At 42.1% G+C, this 24,182-nt stretch overlaps 1 protein-coding gene across 2 annotated transcripts in view; it reads left to right on the top strand.

The window, feature by feature from the left end:
• palmdb (palmdelphin b) overlaps window positions 1–24,182 on the top strand; it is a 40,269-nt gene that overhangs the window by 14,912 nt on the left and 1,175 nt on the right. The window contains exons 3-7 of one of the 2 annotated variants that reach the window (XM_035741674.2): window positions 466–546; window positions 2,223–2,353; window positions 10,673–10,787; window positions 21,762–23,874; window positions 24,012–24,103. In XM_035741674.2, the coding sequence (XP_035597567.1) occupies window positions 466–546; window positions 2,223–2,353; window positions 10,673–10,787; window positions 21,762–23,874; window positions 24,012–24,103 (2,532 nt within the window). Of the gene's footprint in view, window positions 1–465; window positions 547–2,222; window positions 2,354–10,672; window positions 10,788–15,823; window positions 15,987–21,761; window positions 23,875–24,011; window positions 24,104–24,182 lie in introns of those variants that run through there. The other variant, XM_035741675.2, reaches the window with a different exon arrangement.

The following is a 24,182-nucleotide window of genomic DNA, read 5'->3' as shown; positions in this document are numbered from 1 at the left end:
AGCATCAACAACCCAACCCTGCTCTTTTTAAAGAATAGATCGCAACGAAGTGACCCAAAGCCTGTACCCAGCAGTTGGGTCAACCTAATAATAATAATAATAATAATAATCCAACCATACAGGGTAGGCCTATACGCATAGGGCCAATTTCCTAGACAGAGAAATTGAAATAGTGTTTAAGTGCAGGACTAGGCTTAATCTGTGTCTTGGAAACCAACCCAAAGTGTATTTATAGAGAGAAACTGCTAAACTGTTATATTGAGCAGATGGACACTGTGGACAGGTTGTATCTGACTTGCTATGATGTCACAGGCACCTCCCTGCTTGATTGGACACAGTGGGGAGCTGGGGCATTCCTATTGGTTGGAATAGCCATGACTAGCTGTAGATTAATTTCAATCTATGAAACGACAAAAACATGTGAAATCTCTCCATTGACAAAGCCATGCTTGAATGTCTTCACAGGAGAAAAGAAGAGTCCAGGACGACATCGCAAAAAAAAGGAGACAAATTGAGGAGGAAAAATTAAAACTCCAATGTTTGAAGGTATGTTTTAGTACAAACTATAATTTACAGTGCACTCGGAAAGTATTCAGACCCCTTGACTTTTTCCACATTTTGTTAAGTTACAGCCTTATTCTAAATTTTCCACATCAATATACACACAATACCCCATAATGACAAAGTGAAAACAGGTTTTTAGAAATGTTGGCAAATGTATTAAAAACAATAAACATAAATACCTTATTTAGATAAGTATTCAGACCCTTTGCTATGAGACTCACAATTGAGTTCAGGTGCATCCTGTTTCCATTGATAATCATTGAGGTGTTTCTAGAAACTGGATTGGAATCCACCTGTGGTAAATTCAATTGATTGGACATGATTTGGAATGGCACACACCTGTCTATATAAGGTTCCACAGTTGACAGTGCATGTCAGAGCAAAAACCAAGCCATGAGGTCAAAGGAATTTTCTGTAGAGCTCCAAGACAGGATTGTGTCGAGGCACAGATCTGGAGAAGGGTCCCAAAAATGTTTTGCAGCATTGAAGGTCCCCAAGAACGTAATGGCCTCCATCATTCTTAAATGGAAAAAGTTTGGAACCACCAAGACTCTTCCTAGAGGTAGCTACCCAGCCAAACTGAACAATCAGGGGAGGAGGGCCTTTTCAGGGAGGTGACCAAGAACCCGATGGTCACTCTGACAGAGCTCCAGAGTTCCTCTGTGGAGATGGGAGAACCTTCCAGAAGGACAACCATCTCTGCAGCACTTCACCAATCAGTCCTTTATGGTAGAGTAGCCAGACAGAAGCCACACCTCAGTAAAAGGCATATGACAGCCCGCTTAGAGTTTGCCAACAGACACCCAAATGACTCTCAGACCATGAAGATTCTCTGGCCTGAATGAACTCTTTGGCCTGAATGCCAAGTGCCACGTCTGGAGGAATCCTGGCACCATCCCTACGGTGAAGCATGGTGGTGGCAGCATCATGCTGTGGGGATGTTTTTCAGCGGCCTGGACTGGCCGACTAGTCAGGATCGATGGAAAGATGAAAGGAGCAAAGTACAGAGAGATACTTGATGAAAACCTGCTCCAGAGCACTCAGGACCTCAGACTGGGGTGAAGGTTCATCTTCCAACAGGACAATGACCCTAAGCACACAGGCATTTCTGGAGAGACCTGAAAAGACCTGTGGAGCAAAATTCCCCATCCAACCTGACAGAGCTTGAGAGTATTTGCAAAGAAGAATGGGAGAAACTCCCCAAATACAAGTGTGCCAAACTTGTAGCGTCATACCCAAGAGGACTTGAGGCTGCAATCACTGCCAAAGGCGCTTCAACAAAGTACTCAGTAAAGGGTCTGAATACTTACGTGAAAATGATATTTGATAAAAATGATATACATTTGCAAAAATGTCTAAAAACCTGTTTTTGCATTGTCATTATGGTGTATTTTTTTTTAGATTGATGAGATCTTTAAAAAAAATCCATTTTAGAACAAGGCTGTAATGTAATGTGGAAAAGGACAAGGGTTCTGAACACTTTCCGAATGCACTGTACATTGTTAAAAACCTAGTGCATGTGCATTTTATCTGAAGTCAAAAAGGATGGAATGGAATTTAAATATCTACGAAGTCATTGGGGACACACACAACAGTTGTTGAGTTACAACACTATAGTTCATGGTGTAACATAGTCTATTGATGGTTTCCCCAAATAGAAAAAAGCCCTTCGAGAGCAGTGGCTGATGGATGGGCTAAGCCCTCAGAGTGAGGAGGACCAGGAGGCCACCAAACTACAGGCCCAGGGCGACCAGGAGCAAACCCTATTACTGCAGAGTAACATTGACAGGTACATCTTAGAATGGGATGAATGGTGAGGTGTGTGTGTGTGTGTGTGTGTGTGTGTGTGTGTGTGTGTGTGTGTGTGTGTGTGTGTGTGTGTGTGTGTGTGTGTGTGTGTGTGTGTGTGTGTGTGTGTGTGTGTGTGTGTGTGTGTGTGTGTGCGTGTGTGCGTGTGTGCGTGCGTGCGTGTGTGTTAGTGCTGTGATTAACCAAAATGTCTTACTTTTTTTCAGTTATTAAAACAACTAATTGACTGACATCGGTTTAATTACTTGAGAGAAATTCCATAGAGAGAAATCATGTCAAGCACGTGAAACATTGCATCAAGAATGAACTGTGGCACGCTGTAGGGTGTTTTTAATAGGGAAATATTCAACCTATTAATACGTGGTAAAACCTCTTAGCGAGTTTTAACCAATAAGTTAGGTAACAATCTGATTCCTTAAAGTAGTGGAAGACTATAGCACACTCTAGGAAAAAAGGGTTCTTCGGCTGTCACCATAGGAGAACCCTTTTCGGTTCCAGGTAGAACCCTTTTTGGTTCCAGGTAGAACACTTTTTGGTTCCAGGTAGAAGTATTTTGGGTTCCATGTAAAACCGTCTGGAATCCAAAGGGGTTATTCAAAGGGTTCTTCTATGGGGACAGCCAAAGAACCTTTATAGGTTATAGATAGCACCTTTTTTTCTAAGAGTGTACATGAGCCACGTGTAACATTTGTGTGCCTTCCAAAATGTTCTTTGGGTGATTGAATGTGGTATAAGTGAGATGTTGTATGATGTCTTTATATTCAAAAGCATGTCATCTAGATGTTGAGTTGATCAACCTATATACCATGACATCTCATGATTTTCTCTGTTTAACCATAAACTGGTCATGCTTCTGGCAATCCCCAATAGCACATTGTGCATATAATCTGGGATACTGTCAAAATGTTCAAGCTGAGATAAAATACTGGGGCCTTAAATTCCTTTCCCAGACTATGTTGCTAAATCTATAAATAAATTACTCTTAGACTGATTTCTGAGTTGACAGTTTTCCTCAAAAGGATATGCCCTCTTCCCTTTGCTATTACAGTACCTTTATGGAGACAAAAAGAGCAGCCAAATTCCCCATTAAACTGTTTAAAGTTTTGAAGAAGAGGTCTGGCAGCTGTGTAACTGACTAAAATTAAAGGAAAGATTTTGTTAGTCACAATTTCACCTTCAAGATTTTTTCATTTGACACCTTGATCTTGCAAAGTAATACATTCAGCTACAAAATATTTCAAGCACGTGTTCATGTGTTGCTTTTGGGGCCCAAACCATAAACCGCAGAGAAGGACGTGTTTGTTTTCAGATGTACAGGAAGCTCATTAACAGTACGAAGATGTGGTCAAATGCTAAAAAACACGAGGATTTAAAAATTGGAACTCACAACTGAAGGGACAGATTATCGGGAGAATTTAGAGGCGACAGTTCCTTATACATCTTCCCATCATATATATATATATACATATATATTATCTGTAGAAGATTGGTTCTCTTTAACTATCAAATCTATGCTTTAGATCGTTTACAATCTCAGGTTCCTGCAACATATTCTTTATTTGCTCTTCCAAAGGCAAATATATATTTTTTAGATACAGTCTTTGTCTTTCCGGTTTTTCGATTGCCGTCTCACAGCTCCTGCAATGCACCTTCACATCAGAGTGTTCCACCAAGACAACAATTCTCACACGTAGTGAATTTCCATGTACTGTTTCACGTCATCAAAACACTTGTAAAATAAATTTGAGACACTAACAGAATTACTCCCACCCACAAGATCCATGATGATGTCCTCTTGGCAATCATTGGTCAAACTATACTTAAATTGTACAGACAGAAGCAGAAGTTCATTTAGTTCTTAAGTCTGTTTGGGCTCCGTGTCTGTCTCAGCCATCTGGGACTAGATCATCTTCTGAGTTGTATTGAAGACCATCTGCCTCAGAACAAAGATCGGGATGAGGACGAAGGCCATCCACATGGGTCGGTCCAGCACAGCCCGATTGATGTCCACCCAAACTGTTTTGTCCAGCGCTGAGAAGCAGTACTTGAATTTAAATAACATAAAACATGTTTTGCATTGAAATGTCTTGAACTGTCCACACAAACACATTTGACCAGCCAGAGGATAAAACCTATCATGTGCTACAATATATTTAGTACCCTCTCTCTGATCATATAGTAACCGTGTTTAGAAAGTTCATGTTTGTTCTCTTGTGGATTCCTATAACAACAGTGTTCGGGCAGATGTTGTTTCAGGTACCTGTGAATTTCTACAGTAACAGTGTTAGTGCTGTTGAAAACATACGGTGGTGGTGTGCCAGTCCAAATAAAACACACGCCCCTGTCCTAAATAACTACTGGTCTGTCGAATTGATTTCACATTATGAAAAATAACTCAGTAGCTAACCTAATCTCAGTTGGTAGATTCTCTGTTCTCTCTTCCCTAACCCTGTCTCTCCTAAGTATGTAGATTATGTATTTCTGTCATCATAACTATGTTACTGTTCATCCATTATGGCATCCATGTAACACAGCCCCCCTGTCATTTAATATAATATTTAACTGAGCCATTATAATATCAGATATAGCTAACGTTACTTACAACCATAACTGTCACTAACAATAATTACTAATTCCACAAAATTTGTAGGCCACCATAACTTGTCTGCCAAGCTGTAGCCTTAAATATAAGCCTATTGCAATGAGCTATTTACCACTTAAAATATAGATCGCTAAATATCTTGGTATTAAATCCTACCAGCATCTATAAGGGGACAAGGCGAGACTCAGATGCAGACACGGGAGGCAGCTGGTTTGAGTCTTGATATTTATTAAACAAGCCTAAAGGGATAGGCAAGAGAATGGTCGTAGACAGGCAAAATTGTCAAAACCAGTTCAGAGTCCAGGAGGTACAAAGTGGCAGGCAGGCTCAAGGTCAGGCAGGCAGGCTCAAGGTCAGGCAGGCAGGTACAGAGTCCAGAAAACAGGCAAGGGTCAAAAACCGGGAGGACTAGGAGTACGGGAAACCGGGAGGACCAGGAGTACGGGAAAAGCACTGAAAAGCATACATGACAAACTGGCACAGAGAGACAGGAAACACAGGGATATATACACCGGGGATAATAAGTGACACCTGGAGGGTGTGGAGACAATCAGAAGACAGGTGAAACAGATCAGGGTGTGACAAGAATCAACAGTTTAGTGTGGTTGAACAGCTTCCCGCACACAAAATGTACGCCATGGGAGAGGAATGTACACACCACAGCGACAAGAGGGATAGAGACAGTTTGTGAGGTAGCTTTTGATAGTTGTAGCAGTCTTGAAAATGCCTTATCTACTTTGAAGAACTACTAAAATAGTGATTTTGTCATAAAGTTCTGCAGCATGGGCAGCTGTGGCAACCCAATGATCATGGGCTAACCTTTTCGCTAGCCAAGAGGAACTTGGCTCGTTGGGGAGCACAGAGAAAGCATTAGATGGTTGTCTGGTAGTCTTGCTGCTACTGCCTCAGAAGAGATGAGATGCGAAGAAATTAAATAATAAAGTACTTATATGAAAAATAAGTAATATACACAACAAAAATATCTTATTTAAGTAATGTGAATAAATTATGGTAAGTAAGTGCTAAGGAGTGATGGTAGTGTTTTCAATGTTTTGGCAATTGAATGTTCTAAATATTTGGCTTTGGAATTTCAATTAAAAAGCTACAAAAATAATTCCAAGGTTATATTTCAGAATGCATTTAATGTAAAAAATAATAATAATAATCGAAAACTGTGATTTAAAAAAAAAAAACGAACCGAAACTGAACTGACCTCAAAAAGCACAAATCACTCGGCACTAGTGCGCTTGTGCGTTCGTCCATGTTTGCTTGTGTGTGGCTGAGTGCAGTGCACACATTCACGCGTTAGTGAGTCAAGAGCATACGTTTCTAAGTCAAAGGGCAACACATGAGATTTTCAAAAGCTTTCACTTTCTAGCCTGAGCTACTATGAGTGGGAAACGATTGGAAGGATTATACAGAGATGGCGCTCCTTAACCCACTGCTTAACCCCTGTGAGAGGCTTTGTGTGTCAGCCAACGGTCGTACAGACAGTCTTCCCACCCCAACCATTGTTACGTAACAACCTGTCTACTGTTCTTATAGCCCTGCCTGCTTAAACCAACCCCCTTAGAGAGGATTACTCCCTCAGAGTCAATGCAGATATACAGTGCCTTGCGAAAGTATTCGGCCCCCTTGAACTTTGCGACCTTTTGCCACATTTCAGGCTTCAAACATAAAGATATAAAACTGTATTTTTTGTGAAGAATCAACAACAAGTGGGACACAATGATGAAGTGGAACGACATTTATTGGATATTTCAAACTTTTTTAACAAATCAAAAACTGAATAATTGGGCGTGCAAAATTATTCAGCCCCCTTAAGTTAATACTTTGTAGCGCCACCTTTTGCTGCGATTACAGCTGTAAGTCGCTTGGAGTATGTCTCTATCAGTTTTGCACATCGAGAGACTGACATTTTTTCCCATTCCTCCTTGCAAAACAGCTCGAGCTCAGTGAGGTTGGATGGAGAGCATTTGTGAACAGCAGTTTTCAGTTCTTTCCACAGATTCTCGATTGGATTCAGGTCTGGACTTTGACTTGGCCATTCTAACACCTGGATATGTTTATTTTTGAACCATTCCATTGTAGATTTTGCTTTATGTTTTGGATCATTGTCTTGTTGGAAGACAAATCTCCGTCCCAGTTTCAGGTCTTTTGCAGACTCCATCAGGTTTTCTTCCAGAATGGTCCTGTATTTGGCTCCATCCATCTTCCCATCAATTTTAACCATCTTCCCTGTCCCTGCTGAAGAAAAGCAGGCCCAAACCATGATGCTGCCACCACCATGTTTGACAGTGGGGATGGTGTGTTCAGGGTGATGAGCTGTGTTGCTTTTACGCCAAACATAACGTTTTGCATTGTTATTGTTGCCAAAAAGTTCAATTTTGGTTTCATCTGACCAGAGCACCTTCTTCCACATGTTTGGTGTGTCTCCCAGGTGGCTTGTGGCAAACTTTAAACAACACTTTTTATGGATATCTTTAAGAAATGGCTTTCTTCTTGCCACTCTTCCATAAAGGCCAGATTTGTGCAATATACGACTGATTGTTGTCCTATGGACAGAGTCTCCCACCTCAGCTGTAGATCTCTGCAGTTCATCCAGAGTGATCATGGGCCTCTTGGCTGCATCTCTGATCAGTCTTCTCCTTGTATGAGCTGAAAGTTTAGAGGGACGGCCAGGTCTTGGTAGATTTGCAGTGGTCTGATACTCCTTCCATTACAATATTATCGCTTGCACAGTGCTCCTTGGGATGTTTAAAGCTTGGGAAATGTTTTTGTATCCAAACCGGCTTTAAACTTCTTCACAACAGTATCTCGGACCTGCCTGGTGTGTTCCTTGTTCTTCATGATGCTCTCTGCGCTTTTAACGGACCTCTGAGACTATCACAGTGCAGGTGCATTTATACGGAGACTTGATTACACACAGGTGGATTGTATTTATCATCATTAGTCATTTAGGTCAACATTGGATCACTCAGAGATCCTCACTGAACTTCTGGAGAGAGTTTGCTGCACTGAAAGTAAAGGGGCTGAATCATTTTGCACGGCAAATTTTTCAGTTTTTGATTTGTTAAAAAAAGTTTGAAATATCCAATAAATGTCGTTCCACTTCATCATTGTGTTCCACTTGTTGTTGATTCTTAACAAAAAAATACAGTTTTATATCTTTATGTTTGAAGCCTGAAATGTGGCAAAAGGTCGCAAAGTTCAAGGGGGCCGAATACTTTCGCAAGGCACTGTATTTAAGCAATAAGGCCCGAGGGGGTGTGGTATATGGCCAATATACCACGGCTAAGGGCTGTTCTTAAGCACGATGCAATGTGGAGTGCCTGCAACACAGCCCTTATTCCCTGATCCACCTCTACGCAGACGACACCATTCTATATACTTCCGGCCCGTCCTTGGACACTGTGCTATCTAACCTCCAAACGAGCTTCAATGCCATACAACACTCCTTCCATGGCCTCCAACTGCTCTTAAACGCTAGTAAAACCAAATGCATGCTTTTCAACCGTTCGCTGCCTGCACCCGCACGCCTGACCAGCATCACCACCCTGGATGGTTCCAATCTTTAATATGTGGACATCTATAAGTACCTAGGTGTCTGGCTAGACTATAAACTCTCCTTCCAGACTCATATCAAACATCTCCAATCGAAAATCAAATCAAGAGTCGGCTTTCTATTCCGCAACAAAGCCTCCTTCACTCACGCCGCCAAACTTACCCTGGTAAAACTGACTATCCTACCGATCCTCGACTTCGGCGATGTCATCTACAAAATTGCTTCCAACACTCTACTCAGCAAACTGGATGCAGTTTATCACTGTGCCATCCGTTTTGTCACTAAAGCACCTTATACCACCCACCACTGCGACTTGTACGCTCTAGTCGGCTGGCCCTCGCTACATATTCGTCGCCAGACCCACTGGCTCCAGGTCATCTACAAGTCCATGCTAGGTAAAGCTCCGCCTTATCTCAGTTCACTGGTCACGATGGTAACACCCATCCGTAGCACGCGCTCAAGCAGGTGTATCTCACTGATCATCCCTAAAGCCAACACCTCATTTGGCCGCCTTTCGTTACAGTTCTCTGCTGCCTGTGACTGGAACGAATTGCAAAAATCACTGAAGTTGGAGACTTTTATCTCCCTCACCAACTTCAAACATCTGCTATCTGAGCAGCTAACCGATCGCTGCAGCTGTACATAGTCTATCGGCAAATAGCCCACCCATTTTTACCTACCTCATCCCCATACTGTTTTTATTTATTTACTTTTCTGCTCTTTTGCACACCAATATCTCTACCTGTACATGACCATCTGATAATTTATCACTCCAGTGTTAATCTGCAAAATTGTAATTATTCGCCTACCTCCTCATGCCTTTTGCACACAATGTATATAGACTCCACTTTTTTTTTCCTATTGTGTTATTGACTTGTTAATTGTTTACTCCATGTGTAACTCTGTGTTGTCTGCTCACACTGCTATGCTTTATCTTGGCCAGGTCGCAGTTGCAAATGAGAACTTGTTCTCAACAAGCTTACCTGGTTAAATAAAGGTGAAATAAAAAATAAAAAATCTGTGGTATATTGGCCATATTTCACAAAGCCCCGAGGTGCCTTATTGCTATTAGAAACGTGTTACCAATGTAATTAGAGCATAAAAAATACATGTTTGGTCATACCCATGGTATACTGTCTGATATACCATGGCTTTCAGCCAATCAGCACTCAAACCACCCAGTCTATAATAAGTACTTTAAGAGAGTAATAGTACCATTATGCAATAACAATACTAACTTCTTGAGAGTATATAGAGTGTTACTCTCTAGTGTTATAGTGTTAGTGTATATAGCTTTTAGTATAGCTCTCAGAGTATAGCTGTAAGTGATAATATGTTCTATCAGAGAGAGGCACTGTTATATTTTCTGATGGTAGAACATTAATAGAGAGACGAGTGAACTGGAGGGACCCGTCTGTTGTCTGTCCTGCCATCCTGCCTGCCAGCAGTGATGTGATGAGATGGGCTCTGTTCACTGGACAGTATCAGAGTTGTGTGATAAAGCTATGTCCTAAATGGCACTCTATTCCCACCCGTTGTGTCCCGGTCAAGAGTAGTGCACTATTCAAAAGTAGTGCACTATATAGGGAATAGGGTGGCATTTGGGATGCAGGCAAAAGCGCCAAACCAATCTAGAGAGAAATCCTCCTCATCACCTGGACAAAACAACCTATCAAGGATCCGGATGAGGTTTCAGAAATAGACTTTGACCCCTGACCAAAACAACCACATTTAATAAAACACATAAACAGCCTATCAATTTTCCCCTTAATGAGAGTATGTTTGAATGTAAAATATTTAAATATTGGATGCAAGTAAAATAGTCATGTTTTTCTATTTGATATGAGCCAAATACGGTACATATTCAGGGTTGTTTTGATTGACATCCAAGCCGCATACTGATCTATCTCCATCAAAGAACAAGCATAATCATTGCATATGCTAATTTACATGCTAAGCTATAAGTGACCGACTACCAATGATTATGGTTGCAATGGATAAGGTCATTTCCATGCAAATGTCAATTTGTTTTTCCGATTTCCATATGAATACCACTGCTTGCTGAGTGATTACTGTCTGTCTGGGCTGATTGCGGCTGCTAAGCTGCTCTATGTTTTGTAACCACTTTACAGAATGGAGACGGAAATAGAGGCTCTGGAAACACAGGAGCTGCAGATTTCAGCCAACGAGGAAGTGATTCTGAAGAGACTGAAGGAGGTGGAAAGGACTGCAGAGGACATCATCAAGGTATTGCTCGTCTAATACTAACATTAGACCATTACTTTGTGCTTATAATGTGGGACTTGTATTTATATCCATTATTCTGGTTCTTTGGGAGAACAACAAGGGTTCCTGGGTATTAAGCCTAATGCTTGAACCTTGAGTTTGCAGTGAATTTGGATGATCATTCTCACCGTCAGCCTTACACTAACAGCAATGGGGTGATGGATAATGTCTAATAATCTGTGTCTATGTTCTTTATATCTATGGGGCATGGCTTCATTCCAATGAAATGGAGGATATTAATTGAATATGCAGGTAGTGATTTGTGTTAAAGTGGTTGTTTTCTTCCACCAAGAGGTTACTGTGAAATGACTGTGTGGGTGTGCGGCGGTTAGCAAAGGTCTGCTTTCAGAGGAAAAGGTGATGCGAAATGGAAGGCAATTATATTGATGGAGGGCAGAAGGTGCCACTGTTCTCGTTGCATGTTTTCTGATTCCTTGGATATGGTGTCTAATCACTAAGCGGAAACAAACCTCGAGACGTTTGGAAATCATCACTAATTACTAACATCCTTCCTTTTTCACCTGGCTTGTTGTGATTTTCACATCATCCTTTCAGTCGGATTTGATTGTGAACACCTGTATCTCCACACAGGAGTTAAATGCCGAGTACCAGGCAGGTAAATACGTCTTCCTAACATTACATTCCTATATTTATTCCATGTTAACATCTTCTGGTGGACCTGTTGGCATATGTGAACTGACTGGGATGTTATCTTTACAGACCCGATACAATACATTTACGCACCGATTCCAAATATGCCAGATTTCCAGATGCAAAGGTCCATCACACCTACCTGTAGACCACTGAGGAAAATACCAAATCCACAGGAAGGACACGATGGCGAAGAACCAAAGCAGGGTATATAAACAATATACAGTATTCTGTATGCGATATCTGGCCCATGTTATTTAGAGTGAATATTTGTGTACACACAATGAGTGGCCATCTGCACTCTTTTATAGTGCTTAACACAACATTGCGTCATGTCAAAGGCCCGTAGGTCTCAGCAAGCAGGATAATGGAATGAATAGAGACCTGCGCACTGTCGAAAACAGAAAAAGCAGGATGATATCTGGAATTATTAAGCACTTCACCTGTACATCACAGAGTATTTTTATGTGATATGGGCCTTTATATGATCGTTTTCTGTCGGTGACTCATTTGGATTCCTAGAACATGGACTCAGCTTGAATCAGGCCTTGACACCTGCTGTTCCAATTAGGCCGTTTCAAAGCCTGTAATTTAATGTTTTTAGCAGGGCGGAAATTGGATAAAAAGCTTTTTTCATTTGTCAAGGATCTATACTTTGATTATTGATTGAACACATAACTACATGAAAACAGTTTACAGACAGGAGTTATAATCTACTGTACATATTTGTGGTACATTCAAAATACATTCAGGATGTTATATGAATCATAAACATTGTGTTCTAGTTGTTGTCCATCCTATGTCCTCTCTCTCTCTCCGTAGCTATGTTCGCCATGGAGATCAGTGTAGAGAAGGACATGAGAACAGGAGAAAGCCAAGTCGTGTCCATGACCACCCTAACCCCTGAAGAGTTCCAACAGAAGGGTGTGAAGGTCTATGATGATGGGAAGAAGTCTGTCTATGCCCTACGCTCGGAGGGACAGGTGACCCAGAATGGGGTGGGGGTGGGCGAACTGAGTAACGTTGAGGTGGAGGCGCTCCTGCGCCAGGCTGGGGATGCAAAGGTCCCCACCGAGGTCCAGTACCACAGGCCCGTCTACGCTGCTCCTTACACCAGCAGGCCTTCAACCCCTGCATGGAAGCCTGAGCAGGGACACGTCAGCCCCAGTCCTGGTGAGCCCAATGGCCATCGGACGTCCATTACAACCCGCCATCCTCAAGCCAGCCCTTTCCAGATGCTTCCAGAAGCTCTGCCCAGAGATGGAGCCCAGAGCAGGGAAGAAGTAGCCAGCTCTGCCCCCTCTCACATTCCAAACATCCACGCCGACAAGCATCTAGTGCAGACTCAATCACCCCCCCATCAAGGTTTCAAAACTGGTCAGAGCCTCACCAATGGTAGCAGTGGAAAAGGCCCACACCCAGATAAAAACAGACCAGCTATCATCACAGTCCTGAGTTCAGGAGAAAGCCGCACTCCCATACCGCTGCTAGAGAATACTGTGACAGATTGGGACAGGCAGTCACCAATCTACCCCAACTGTCGTCAGTCTCCATTCTACCCCAGCAGTCGACAGTCACCATTTTACACCAGTGACAGTGGTGAGTCCTCCTTCAACATTATGAACACCTTGCCACCTGATCTGGACTCTGAACCAGTGACAATGATCTTCATGGGCTACCAGAACGCAGCAGAGGAGGAAGATGAGGAGAATATCCAGGCCGAGCTGGTCGTCATCGGAAACGGCGATGATGATGAAGAAGATGACAACAACGTACCCTCATACCACCCAGAGGGATACCGAAGCAAGATTTTCCAACCCACAGCTATATGCAACAACAACACAGACTATACTGCAGATTCCACAAACTCTGAGAGTCTGCTACACCGACCCACGTTCACCCACAAACCTGGCAAGCGCAGTTCTGACCCAGACCAACAGCCCCTGGCCATGGAAGTGCCCATGAGCGCAGGTATCAAGACGGGCAAAAATAATTGCTGCTGCTTAGGGGGCTGGGGCTCTTCAATCCCTCTCATCAAATGCTAACCTAGCCTCTCATCTGCTCTAACAGCCTAACACTCTCTCTATGATCTTGTGAGCCGTTGAGATCACACGCGAACACTGTGGCATCTGTGCCAACCTACCCACAGCCCAAGCATGTACAGCATTCTCTAACCCGTGGTCCCTACATTCACCCTCTTTTGTCTTCCTTTAACAAGATAATAAGGCACAGTTTTAGAGCGGTTACCACACCTGGCATTACTTTATGTGGCCTTATTTGAACTATAGTCAGCTTTGACAACCGAATGAAAGCTTTTAACTGTTTTGAATGAAAACAATATCGGAGAGATGTTGTCATGTAAATCAGTGTATTACTAACTTGTTTTTTTGAGACTTTAGCTCCATCCAGTGGCCGTAGTGCTGAACACATCAACATTTGCTTGGTCATGTTCTGGGTACAGGTGTACTGAATGCCAAAGATGATGCTGCTGCTTGTAAGGAAAGGCATTACATTTCTCGAATGAGATGTTTATTTTATTTTATATAAGATTAAGTGCTTGGTCATTTCTAATGTATGTGTGTGCTATCTAACTTAACTGTTCAGCATGATGTCTACTTTTGAATCTAAACTAATTAAAACTAATGTGTCATACTATCCACTGGTTGCAGTTCTCTCTTTGTCAATTCAGACTACAATTTCACAGCATGGCTAAACTGCTGACTAACTGACGTATACCGCCAATCCTACAATACTCTTTCAATATAATGATTTACCTGACTTCAAAGGGTGATCATTTATACATCACCATTTTGTAATGTTTAGTGTTTTTCCTCCTCCCTGAAACTCACTGTCCATTGTTGTGTTGCATTGGTACAGATGTTGAACTGTGTTCCATGTTCAAGGTAATGCTCTGTCTACGCTGTTTTCTTTTGGGTCTCTATTGGCAAACATGTCGTTGGGTATTTCTTCCTAATCCATCTGAAAAGCCCAGACTTACGCTGAGGAACATGAAGTGGCATTTGCTTGAGAAATACTTACATAAGCGTTTTCTTACCGTTATATAAGCTACAATTTCGATGGAAAAAATCCCTTCCACCCTAAAAAGTTTTTTCCTAAAGAAGAAATCTTTAGAGACAGCAAGACAATGCACAAGTATTACATATGGATATTCACACAGGTTGTTCTTCTTATACCATGGAAACCTTCAGGAGAACATTTTATATTACTGGGTTTGTGGGATGATTGACTTGAATTTAGGTGAAAATCAAGATTCAGTCAAAAAATATTGAACTTAAACATTTTCCATTTTTCTTATCCACAGCTTTGAAAATGAGAATGGCAAAGCTAGGGGGGAAAGTGTAACCGGCAAAGTGATAGATACCCGTCCCTGACGTTACTATTCTGTGAAGAATAAGGAACAGAAAAGAGTGGTCCTATGAAACAGACCTTTTCTACACACTATTTTGCTCATCAGATACAGGACGTCTTCTAAGAGGCAGACCACTGACAAGACATATGATCAGAATTGTGTTTATATTATCATGGAAGTGCCAAGATGATCTATGAATGTGTGAAATTGAAAATGTCTGTATGTCAATCATGCATTTATGCTATGCATGTGTTAAATGTATTAGGTGTAGTATTCAATCAGCAACAATATTTATTCAAAGACATTTGCTGATCATTTCTAAAATGGCTGTGAAGGTGTTTTAACGCCAAAGTGACCGACCTTTTTCTGCTGTCAGCGCTTTTACAAAATCTACAATGAGGAATTCATTCCTGAATTATTAATGTCATTGGTAATATTGCATACTAAATTGGAAAATAAAAATGTGTTATCTGAATAACCAAAGAAAAATGAATAAGAAAGACTTTTATCAACATGTTATTTCTATGGTTGAGAGTTTGTACATTGATTGACCATACATTCAGTGAAGGGATTGTTATCAATTGAAATAGTCAAAAAAGCATATCTGAACTCGAAATACACGCAATCATCAGTTCAAGTTACAGCACACTGGGCAAACCTCAGGAAAGAAAACCAGAGAAGGTTGGAAAGATTAGAACTTGAACAGTAAGTTCCTGGTTTTGACTAAATGCGTCACAGGGTTAATCATCGTGCAAAACATCAGCATTCTCAACGTTACTCACAGCAGAGAAGTCTTGGGTACGCTCTTTATGAATATGCGACAGTGTGTGTGTGTGTGTGTGTGTGTGTGTGTGTGTGTGTGTGTGTGTGTGTGTGTGTGTGTGTGTGTGTGTGTGTGTGTGTGTGTGTGTGTGTGTGTGTGTGTGTGTGTGTGTGTGTGTGTGTGTGTGTGTGTGGAAGGGAAAAGGAGAGAGAGAGACCATCTCTTTGCACCATCCACACTGCTCTGCTATTGGTTGCTTCCTCTCTACACACATTCATAATCAGAGTTCTAGTCTCTGAGGCTACAGAGAGACAGAGCGCCAGCTTAACACTGCTAGCCAAAACCAGTCTACAATCACCTGCTGGACTGGCATAAGGTAGGACCGCAGCAACAATAACACAGACAGAAGAGTTTTTCCTTTGTACGGAGTACTGACAGGGACTTGAAATACCAGCTGGTTTTATAGACCAGAACTGTTATTGCATGATGTAACTTGTATCGGTTTGCTGCAATTGTCTCTTGTAAAAGTCTAAAAGGATTATGATGGTGAAAGGGCATCATATAGATAGTGGACTAGAAGTGGGTGTTGAATTGGAGTGTGTTACAGTGTGTGAATGTGTGATGGTGCGTTAGATTAGGTATAGATCCGCTGAGGTTGGTCAAAGACGGTATAATTGTTGTAATACAGAAAAACAACACAGCCACAGGTACAACGGAAATATATTATTACATTCTGAACTAAATCAAGGTGTTCTGACAATACATTTGGATTATATTCAAATGCTCATATTTTATATTTATATTTCACTTTGGACTGTATTAGACAAAAACTAAATCCTTGCTGAATGTATTGATATATTCAGGTCATTTGAGAGGTTTTGGGGGTTAAATTTAAGTGTGTAGAAAGAGATTGCAAATGTTTTCATTTGATCTTTTACTAAAACTTCTTCGATCATAAAACCTCTGAATGGAAAGATCCTCCTTTCTATTCATTTATTTTCTGTATTTGCAAATAGTTATTTGGTGGATGCTTATAATTGTCCCATTTCACACATGTACAAGTGTTTATTAATACTTGTGTAAATTGGAAATGTGATTTTTGCATATACCAACTCTCCCTGTGTCACGGCCAGGGTCTGCAATTATCAACGGCGACCCTGGAGCAATTAGGGTTAAGTGCCTTACTTAAGGGCACGTCGACAGATTATTCATCTTGTCGGCTCAGGAATAAAAACAACCAACCTTTCGGTTACTGGCCCAACGCTCGAACTGCTACAGGTACATCAACAAGATCAAAATGAAGGAATTTGTTTGTCAATTTCATAAAAGTCACATGCACACAAGTGCACTGCAAATGACAAAGGTAAAAGAATAAGAACTCATCTCTCTGTGTTTTCCTGAAAGCAGCAGCAGGTGTCCTTGCATGTACGACATGCATTACATTGTGCTGTCTGGGAGTCAGGTAGAGATAAGAGTTTTAGGTACTTGACTATGCAGATAGCGAGTTGCTGAAGAGGCCTCCATCATCACCACTCCATCTAGTCGTTCCAGCCCGGGAGATAGCCAGGTGCACACACACACACACAGACACACAGACACACACACACACACACACACACACACACACACACACACACACACACACACACACACACACACACACACACACACACACACACACACACACACACACACACACACACTCTCTCTAACCTCCTACTATAGAGTCTGTGACTCTTACAGCTCTATCAAGTCCCGTTGATAAATTAAAATGATAATGACATCACCCTCACTAGCTAGCAGTGCATAGCAACAATATATAATAATAATAATATATGCCATTTAGCAGACGCTTTTATCCAAAGCGACTTACAGTCATGTGTGCATACATTCTACGTATGGGTGGTCCCGGGGATCGAACCCACTACCCTGGCGTTACAAGCGCCATGCTCTACCAACTGAGCTACAGAAGGACCACAACAAAAGCTCCAAATGTAGTTCCATCCAATTAGAACGTCACTACTATTGACGTTTGTAATGGTGAACAAGCTAGCAGTGTAGAGTGTTCTCAAAAGTGCAGGAACACACCACATGTATTAGTTATACAATCTCCGGCAAAAAAATCACTATACCACATTTTTCCGTCAAATTAAAATGTCACTACTATTGACGTTTGTAATCATGAGAATTTGACCTATCAACACCAGAGGACAGACTTCATGTTCTTATTGTCAATGTTGGGTGTTTCAATATGTTAACCTCGGACGAGATGAACATGTAAACCTTGCAGGGCTCAAGGTTTCTTAGAAATATTCTATCACACTAGTTTCCTTCAGATGGTCCTCAATGATTTCCATACCCTAGATGACTCATAGGGGGGCACTGTGTTGAAGCCCCGTCACTGTACAAATATTTTGGAAGCTAAATGCATTTATTAATGTCTACATTAGTTTTTGCCACATTTATTCTATTACACACATTAATGCATACTTTTAAATGATATTATATGAGTTCAACCTGAAAACTAAATGTTACTGTCCCCACTAAAACAACAAAATACTTAAATACACTTACAATTTTGACTTTAATAATTTAATCAAAATACTGTAGAATTCCAGTGACAATATATCCGACCGGTCAGTTCAAAGCCTCTTAATGGCCAATACATAGCATGAGCAATTCAGGGTTTATATACATCATTAGTCATACTCCATGTTTCCAACCCACCCACGTACACCATGTCTCTTTTCACCGAGCCTGTTCTGTTCCTGAACTTCACAGCTACTGTTCCTTTTGTATAGAGAACAGCCTTGAAACTAATAAGCAGAGTGTACAACAGCTTTCTTGCCAAGCATCCTGCCTCCTGCGGGCACTTACGAATGACGCACATGCAAGCGACTTCAGAATTCAACGTGGCATTTAGTTGATGTGTAATATGGATGATGCTTCGCAAGCTGGGGACACACACAACAACAACAACAGAAACACATCACAAATGTCACATGCAGCTTTCAATCTCATTCCCTGCAGAAAATATCTCCATGATGCCACCATTCAGGCTAAAATCAATCCCATCATGACCTTGGTCACCTATTGAGTGGCTCGCTAAAAGTCCATGGATTACACAGGGGCACTCAATGGCCACTCAGTGACTGGGAGTGCACTAGGACACCACCATAACAAGTAGCCACATCCGTGATTAGGAAGTAGCCTGAGGAACAACCATCTCCAGCATCAACCTCATCACAATGGCATTTCTGCCAATAGAGTGCCCCTCTAGTTCTTTCAACATGGGTACCATTCACTGATCAACACCTCTGATCAGTTATCAATAAGGCTGGGCATTTCTCCCACCGCACCACACACAGTCACTCAGAGTCCATGTTGGGTGTTTGTTGTGAAGAGTGTATTTTGATTTGTCTGGACCATTAAGATCAAGATGATCTCTTTCTGGCTCATCTGTTGGAAGCTTCTGGTAGGTACCATGTGCATTTGATTATATTTCTACGGCTATGATGTTCTGTTCCGTTCTAACACATCAGTTCTGTCTCTCTTTCTGTGTGCTTGATGCTAATCTCACATTGACGCTGCATTTTTTATTGCACACAGATACTTAGGACACGACAGCTCATGCCTGAGAGCCTGTGAGACTGTGGTGGAAGTTTGTGCACTCAAACTGTGTGCTAAGTGGTATGACTACTGGGGGTTGCCATGGTGCTCAGCACTTCTGTCTTATTTTTGATTGGACTTAATGGCTTGTTGTGTTTGGCTTGATGATGTGTCTATTTCCGACCTTGGATAGAAGGAAACTTTGTTTTATCCATCTTTGTCCCGTTGTATTGTCACAGAGGAATGTTTGTGTAGCATTTGTGTGGGATTAGATGGTTCAAAATGATGACGGTGACAGGAAGAAAAGAGAGGAAGGTTAGTGGTGCTGTCAACCAGCGGAAATACCTTAAGCCCTGTATCACCTCTGTTGTTTGTAGCTACACAATACGGACTGCATTGAACTAGCTATCTGGTTCTGATAAAGCAGGGATAGAGAAATATCTGGGAGATGTTGCCGAGCTGACAATGGAGGTAGGATATCATATTGTTGTGCCTTGCCAAATTATTCCACCTAAGAAATATTTTGAATGACTAAACTATTATCTCAACACATTCACAGGGAGAAGAAATATAAAGTTATAAATATGTTATGCTATTTCACAAAATACGATTTGATTTGTCTGACACATTGTCAAAACATCCAAACAAAACAATCCTGACAATAACAGCTAATAACAGTCACAATTAAAATCTTGTTTCACAGTGTTTTTTTTTGTAGCAACAGCTCTATAACAACACAAAGGAATTTGCCTACAGTGACAGTTGTAAAGAAAGTCATAGGATAGATGAGGATTATGGTCTCATTATGAATGACTGTTGGCAGTCCTTGCTGTTTGGAGCTGTTAAATACTCTGAGCTTTGGTGTGAAAGAAGCCACAGCTCAGTGCTTGATGTGAGCCTTTCTCTGGAGTTGGGCTTGGCAAAGACTCAGGTTGAACATTTAGGTGGCAGTTTCCCGGATAATCTCCATTGAATGTGCTTTTCAGTCCAGGATTACGCTTAATCTTTGTCTGGGAAACAGCCTCACGATGTACAACACATTTTACACAACGGATAGGATACAAGAGATGCTTTTGATTAGCTTGTCCGGTCATAGATGCAGAACCGTGGGTGGAATGATGGAGTTAAGATGAGAAGGAAAACACTGTTTCCCTGATCAAATCAAAGCAAGACACCTGACTTGCGTGGCGTCATGGAGACGCTGTATATTCCACGGAAACAGTCAGTTTTGGTGTTGGCATCTAATCAATCCCTGTGTGGTGTGTGAAAAGTAGGTGATAATGAATCACCATCCGTAGAAAAAAAAAGTCTAAACGATACACAGTAAAGTGTGGATAGCATAAATCACAAATGTGACATGTAAATACTGTGAGAAAATAGTTTTATTTTCACAGTAATTTCAGAGCACAGAACAAATGTCAAATTCACCACGAACAGTTCCAACTATGACATTTTTAAGAATAATTACATTTCTAAAAGCAAATGAATTCATTTCCTCGGGTTAATTGACTGGAAATGCATGTGTTGTGTGTTCTGCTCAGCCTGTCACAGTTTTTCTATCTAAGTTTTCCCTCGTTATGACACCAATCAGCAGTCAGTTTCCTGTCTCTCCCATGGTGGTGGTGCTGAGCGGCGACATGGGGACACCACTACCCCTGGGCATGCTGGGGGCGTCTGCGGGTGTACACACACAGAACAGAAGTAGTGTATAACACACACACACACACACACACACACACACACACACACACACACACACACACACACACACACACACACACACACACACACACACACACACACACACACACACACACACACAGCGTGGGTGATAGTCAATTCTGCAGTCTTATGTAAGCCGGAGCCAGAGCCATCTAATTCAGCTGGTACGACTGGTGTTCTTGTTCAGCCTCACTGTGGATTAACCCAATTTGTCAATTCACTGCAATAGTAAACAAACAACTTTGATGAGTCCACCCCTCTGCAATTACATGTGATCCTCTCTGTTTTGTTTTCAATGTGTTTGGTACAAATTGTAATAGATGGGAAAAGACAAAGATAGGATTTGCTTGGATTGGTTTCTTATGTGTTCCACAGGATTCAGATAGACTCTGTATAATGTTTTTTTTGCCATTTTATTAACATATTTCTGAGTGAATACCAAACCCTTTTTACCTAGATAAAGAATCAAGCAAAACCTCTTCACAAATGATATGCTGTCTGTTCTGTGTAATATACAGGTCACTGTAATAAGGTCTATTGTTTGGCTGAGCTGTGTAGAAAAGGCTTTACCTATCACTTGGGAAATAAGGGGACAATATAACAGAGACATTTCAACTAAGTATGAAAGGGGGAAAGAAGGAGAGGAAGAACAAACCAATCTAAAGCCTAGAGAAAGGCTACAGAGGGAAAAGAGAAAATGATTTTCATATACAAAGTGCCAAACTCAGCGATACTGCACTCAGTGAGGGAATAACATGTAACACTGTAACAATTCCCAATCTCCCTTACTGACGGGTGAATACCTTTTCATTTCTTTCAGAGAGCTACCGCTGTGGCAAGTGTGACGGATGGTAAAGAACTGAACGAAGGTTGCAGTAACCCTCAGAATCACAATCCAAACGAACCCAGATCCTTCTCGAAGGCGGTAACCATGGAGACCAGTGAACAAACGGAGATGACCAGCGTAATTGCCTATGAAAAGGAACTCTCGCTCACTGACTCAACTGAAAACCAAAAGGGCTTAGGAGGAACAGAAGAGGAACAAGTCTGTTTAGAGGCTGACTCACTAGAATCTATAGGAAAGAAAGCGTTGCTAGAAATTCTAGCAGATTTACCGGCTAGTATGATCGATGAGCTTGACGGCTTAGGAAACGGGCTCTGCACAGGTAACCCATTTCGAAAGGAGGCTTTGTCTAGCCATGAAGAACTCAACCGAAACGAATCCATCACTTCGTCTGTCTCTGACACACCGTCAAGTGTTGACAGTGTGTATGAGAACGAAGCTCATCGTAAGAGACAGGACACCCAAGAACTAGAACAGCCTGAAGATACTGTGTCCACCACAGAGGATGATGAAGATGGTGAGGATAAAGACACAAAAGAGATTCAATATGGCCCATTAGAAAACTACATCAGTGATGTCCCAGAGGAGTCTTTACTAGAACAGTACATCAGAGAGGAGGTTCTGTCGGATGTCTCCAACGAGTCCTGTCATGGTCTGGACCCAGACGAGGTGGATGAATGCCTGCGTGTTGAGATAGCAGAGGCCTCTTCAGACGATGAGAGTGAAGATGGAGCAAATAAATGGAGGGCGATATTTTCCTCCTCGATCAACCATGAGGACGATGATGACTATCTGGATAGCCTCCAACTGAGTGCACAGGATCTCTTCGTCCAAAAGGTTGAAGTGGAAAATGTTGACAACCATGACGATAACGAGGAGGAAGTTCAAGTGAAGATACCAAAGGAAGAGGAACTGGAAGTGTTGGAGCAACCAGATTACCTCACTGGTATTGCACAGGAAGTGACATATAACCCTGCAGCACTGCTCCAAAGCCTGTCCAAAATCTCTGAAGACGAAGAGGGAAATAGCAATGGTTCAAGGCACAATACATCTTGCAAGGCAGATCCCAACAAGAAGCTTCCAAAGGACTTCTGCGTTATCCAGGAGACCAAGAGTGAGAACGTCAGCACAGAGCATGTGGACTTCCAGCTGGCCCGGAAACAGTGGAGGGAGATGGAAGAGCAGACCAAGAACTTGGTGCTGTCACCCACCACAAAGCAGTGTGGGCCCCTCATGGGCAGCCACAGCTTCATGTACACTCCAGTCAGGAACATTGACAGGCCCAAGACGAGAGATACGAGCCTAGAGAATTTGGCTATGGGTGGAGCTGAGTATCCCCACACCCAGTTTAGCCCCTGCTCAGAGGACTCAGGCCTGGGCGATTCCAGCTACAGGTCCCCTTATGAAGAATTCCCAGAGACCTCCATTGAGAGGGAGATCCGCCTGGCCATGGAGAGAGAAGACATCTTTAAGCGGGACAGGGGTTTCTCCAATGGGACGAAACCTACAGAATGTGCTCAGACAAATGCCAAGCCAGTCATCTTGCTCCCAGCGAAGTTATGTCAGGAGGTTGACGAAAAGAGGAAGACGTTTGAGAGTATGGAGGACGGCAGCTGCAACATACCCAGATCCAAAACTACTCCATCATTTATTATTACGTCTTCGCCGGCAAAGGGGCCACTGAAACACGATCTGCCTGCCAACAGCATCATTATACTAGAACCGGAAGGAAGTCCAAGACATGGCGCCAGAGACACCTCCAGAGCTAACGAGTGGCACTCGGATGAAACCTCCAATGCCAACTTCATCATCCTAGAGACATCCAACCTGATCATCAGGAGCGCCTCAGAGTTCTGCCTGAACACGGCCTGTGAGCAGCAAGGCCAGGAATGCTCCTCAACGTTTCTCAACAACCCCTTCTTCAAGCTGCGCTCCAGGAGCCAGCTGTCATTGGTGGACGAGGAGATCAAGATGGTGAAACAGCGCGAAGAGGAGCTGAAGAAAGAAAGAGCGAACATCTATCCGAAAGGGATGTACAACAACACAGGCCTAGTGGCCGAGAATCTCATGGACAGCTTGTCGTTTGAAGGTAAGTTTATACAACGTTTGTCTCATATATTTGGTCAGGAAGAACTTCTGACCCTACTCTTAAACTAAGCCGGAACATAGTGCTTTTTTCTATGAATATCAACCAATTGAAAACATTGTGTCTTGACCATATTTCAGCTGATGCGCCACTGAAGTGTAAGTCTTCGCCATCATCACCAATGAAAACTGCATACAAGATGGATCGCTCAGCCCTATCCTGTGATCACAGAGTAAGTGAACCAAAATGCTGTTGTGTTATCATACAATTACCGTAGTCGAGTGTCAATATCGCATTTGATGTAAAGCATA

The sequence above is a fragment of the Oncorhynchus keta genome, chromosome 28 (assembly GCF_023373465.1).
Source record: "Oncorhynchus keta strain PuntledgeMale-10-30-2019 chromosome 28, Oket_V2, whole genome shotgun sequence".
NCBI classification, from domain to species: domain Eukaryota; kingdom Metazoa; phylum Chordata; class Actinopteri; order Salmoniformes; family Salmonidae; genus Oncorhynchus; species Oncorhynchus keta.
Note: the sequence above shows the minus strand (reverse complement) of the source record. Positions and strands in the feature narration are given on the sequence as shown.